At 40.6% G+C, this 4,311-nt stretch overlaps 1 protein-coding gene across 1 annotated transcript; it reads right to left on the reverse strand.

The window, feature by feature from the left end:
• Window positions 1–203: 203 nt before the first annotated feature.
• On the reverse strand, window positions 204–1,732 carry PCYB_112580 (adenylosuccinate synthetase; the record flags this gene model as incomplete). The annotated part of the gene is made up of 2 exons (XM_004223136.1): window positions 204–436; window positions 652–1,732. The coding sequence occupies 2 exons, from the start codon at window positions 1,730–1,732 to the stop codon at window positions 204–206; spliced, it is 1,314 nt and encodes a 437-aa protein (XP_004223184.1).
• Window positions 1,733–4,311: the final 2,579 nt, after the last annotated feature.

Below are 4,311 nucleotides of genomic sequence, written 5' to 3' on the forward strand. Positions count from 1 at the left end.
ATAATGAAAAAAAAAAAAAAAAAAAAAAAGTCTACACAACTTAACCGCGTTGGAAAAGAATTGTGTACGGCCTGTTTCGAAGCTACTATAAGTAGGGAGATTCCCATTCGAATGATTCGTCCCATGGTCGTACTGACCTACTGACCGCACCACATTTGCAGCTGCCACTGACCATCGCGGCGGAGACAGACTGCTCCCTACACTCACTTCTTAACAATGGTGTTATTCCGGTTGGCTCCGATTCCAATCCACACGATGGGAGAGCCCACATATTTTTCTATCGCCAAGACGTATTTTCGAGCATTCTCTGGTAGTTCTTCAAACGTTTCGCAGTTGGTTATGTCTTCCTCCCACCCTTCGAATTGTTCATACACAGGTTCGTAGTTCTCCGGTGCGTCCTCGTCTACAGGGTAGCACCCCTTTTGCAGTAGCTCGCCTGTCCAAAAGGGAGTCAAAAAAAAAAAAAGTATACCAAAATGAGCTATGAGCGTAGTTACAAAGCGATTCATTATTTTTTTCACAGGACAAGAATAAACAGATTGGTGAAGGCTACATATATGTGTGGGAAATTTTTTTTGCCCCCAGGAAGTAACCTCTTATATTATAGGGTGAGCTATACATGGAGAATGCCGTACACCCCGTGGGACGTACCTGTAACCTTGCTGCGATAACCGACACAGAGGGAAATCTCCTTCAGGCCAGAAAGAACATCCAACTTAGTCAAGTTAATGATGTCAATTGAGTTAATGCATTTGACGTAGAGTAACATGGGTATGTCTAGCCATCCACATCTTCTAGGCCGCTTAGTCGTGGTGCCATACTCGTAACCCTTTTCCCGTAGATAATCCCCAATTTCGTTCTTCAGTTCTGTCATAAAGGGGCCACAGCCAACCCTCGTCAAGTAACTCTTAACAACTCCTATCGTCAAATTTAACTTCTTGTGATTTATTCCAAGACCTGAAAAAATACCTCCAACTGTTGTGCAGCTACTCGTTACGTAAGGATAAGTACCAAAGTCTATGTCTAGCATGGCGGCATTAGCTCCCTCGATCAAAATTTTCTTCTTCTCATTCAGCTGATTATTCATGAAAGAAATTACATCTATGATTCTATCCTTTAACAACAAGTGGTACGAGTAAAATGATTCCAATTCCTCCTCTTTGTTGTAATCCGTTATGTCGTAAAGGTCCATTAAATTATCTATCAGTTTTAAGTACAGGTTTTTAAAATGCTCAAAATTTTTTAATGATCCAAGTCGTATGCCTACTCTGGATACCTTGGTTGAATAACATGGGCCGATTCCTCTCTTGGTAGTGCCTATCTGTTTTCCTTCTTTCAGTTTTTTGTTTTCTTGGATGGAGTCAATGGTCTGATGAATATCAAATAAAATGTGTAACTTGTCCGACAGGTACAATCTATCGATTATATTTCCACCAATGGAGTTTATTTCATTTATTAGGGACTTTACATGTACCACCATTCCGTTCCCCAACACGCAAATATTATTTTCGTACAGAATTCCACATGGCAACAAATGCAAGGCATACTTTTTATCATTCACGGAGATTGTGTGCCCTGCGTTGGCCCCTCCGTTAAACCTACACGTGATGTCTGAGTGCTTGGACAGGATATCGATGATTTTTCCCTTCCCTTCATCTCCCCACTGTGAACCCAGGATCGCCACCACGTTTCCCTGGCTCACATTTTGGATGTCGTGCTGGAAGATGTTCATCTTAGGGGCGCGCGTGGGGGGGGTCGGTTAACTGATTACGCTGTTAGGCGGTTACACGGTTACGAAGCTATACCGCTATTTCGCTGTACCGCTATTTCGCTATACCGCTATTTCGCTACACCGCTACACCGCTGGGGTGCGGAGATGGCCTAAAGCTGCCACACTTACCTAGAGACGTCGATTCGACTCGCCTCACGGGGAAAAGCAATTCAGAACGTCTCACCCGTACAAAAAAAAATTATCTTTTCTAACAGCACAAAAATACTCAGGGGGGGAAAAAAGATCTACCTGTTGGATAGTTATTTCCTTGTACTACCAAGCATAGCTGATCCTTGCATGTGAGAGCTTCCGCACTACCCAAAAAAAAAAAAAGGCACTGCTTCTTTTGGTACCTAAATTATACACTCACTGCGTGAATAACTGGTTCAAGCACGTTCGTTTATTCTTCCATTTGTTCCTATTTTGTGTGACACTATTTACTCCAACATGTTATAATTAAAAAAAATAAAATAAAATATTGTCGCAATTTAGTTAGTGCGAATTTAGTTTTATATTCTATCACGTGTATCCCTAGGAGGTATGCAGAAGGGGAGAAAAAAATAGGGAGAGGAATTTTTTTTTTTTTTTTTTTTTTTTTCTTCAAATCCATTGTCAGTTCTTTCAATCGATTGCGCTGCTTTCCTACTTAGCATACATAAAATGTCCTGAAAAATAAATTCATATTTTGGAGACTCATTCCAAAGCCATGGGTAACACTTGCAGCGATGTGCACAGCGCTACTCACATTTGGGATGAACGCAAAATGGTACATGCGAAATGTTCATTAGAATTAGATGGTATCCATACTATGGGGAAAAGCATGTAGAGTCACACATCAGACAAGGAAGGGCTTTCTTTTCCTGATGAGAACGAAACGATGAAAATTTTATTCGAGACATCAATTTTTAAGTAATTATGTTTTTTTTGTTTTTATTTTTTATATGGCTTTATACGAGGAGTGATTTTTTTCCTCTCATGTGCTATCTCATTTTGTATGCCTTCACAAAAAGGTGGATCACACAGGGTACATTTAAACGGAATCCTTTACCGTAACTGCCTATGAGATTGCCACAGAGGAGATAAAATCGCTCTCCTTTTTTTCAGCTTGAATGGGTGAGTTAGGTAAGCCGCACCACCCTCAAACGATGCACTTTGTTGGAACCGAAATGAAAATAAACGAATCAGGAACTCTAAATGGTGATGTTGTGATGTACTCACTTGGAGGTCCAACAAAATTATGCACGCACAAAGGGAAAGAAAAGCTGGTCTACAATTTGCTTTCTTTAAAAAAAAAAAAATGGGCCACACATAGGCCTAGCTGTTTATAAGTCAACATTTCTCCCATCGGGGAACAACTGACGGGATGATGTGTGACATTACAATTTCCTTTTTTTTAAACATATGTTTTTCCTTTTGGCTCATTCGTGAACTGAGCATAAAAGATGCTGCTTATGGGGGCCTCAAGCGGCTAGCAAAACGTCTTCGCTCCCTTTGGAGAAAGGAGGACAGTGGGCCATGTGATGTGTTCTGTACATCGTTTTGTACATCGTTTTGTGCATCGTTTTGTACATCGTTTTGTACATCGTTTTGTACGTCGTTTTGTACATCGTTTTGTACGTCGTTTTGTACATCGTTTTGCCCATTTCCCTTTCCATCTCCATTTCCGTTTTTTTTTTTTTTTTTTACAAAATGGGCCAAGAAGTGCACACTACTGAGAGACCTACCGATGAGTACCTGTTCCATTTTTCCCCCCCTCGCCTTTTTTTGTCATCCGTTCTTCACACAAGAACACACTTTCGGTTTGCACGGATGTATATATATAGACGTACAACCTGGTTATATTTCTCCCTTCGGACCACCCCCACTTGGCGTAGCAACAAATAAGGTTCTTTTTTTTTTCTTTTCTTTTAAGAAACTACGGGGTGTCCTTCATTTGGTTGCTCTTTCCACGTGGAAGTTGGCTTGACCCTTCCGCAATTTCCCTCTCCAAACGTGCAACACATACACTCATTCGCGCTTTAGCGCATTTGCATATGATCACAACGGCATACACCTTCTTCTGTCCATATTTTTATGTGTACGTCATAATCCTCTCCTCAGGTGTATCACTTTTGCTTGCCATTTGTCTGCCCCTTTGGAAGAACAGTCCGTCTGTTTCATCGGAAAAAAAAAGTGTTCCTCCAGCTCATGGTTTGAAAAAAAGGGGGAAGGGAGAGAAAAATAGCAGCAGTTATGGCGATAGTTACGCCAGCAGTTTGGCAACAATTTTGTGGCAAAATTTGCTGCTATTTTTTCAGCAAAGCAACCGCTGCTCGTCCAAACGCAACAACGAATTTGCCCATTTTCTGTGCGATCAAACTTTGTGCCAGATTGACAAAGAGAAAAGAAAATTAAAAAACGAACAGAAGAAAAAAAAAAAAAAAAAGTCGAAGGAGCGATAAGTGAAACCTTTCACGTTTGTACAAATGCATACCTTTCCAAATTCTCTTTTTTTTTTTTTTTTCCCCCTTTTTGACTCAAAAAATTTTCGCAAGTTATGG

This window comes from Plasmodium cynomolgi, chromosome 11 (genome assembly GCF_000321355.1).
Source record: "Plasmodium cynomolgi strain B DNA, chromosome 11, whole genome shotgun sequence".
Classification (NCBI taxonomy): Eukaryota; Apicomplexa; class Aconoidasida; order Haemosporida; family Plasmodiidae; genus Plasmodium; species Plasmodium cynomolgi.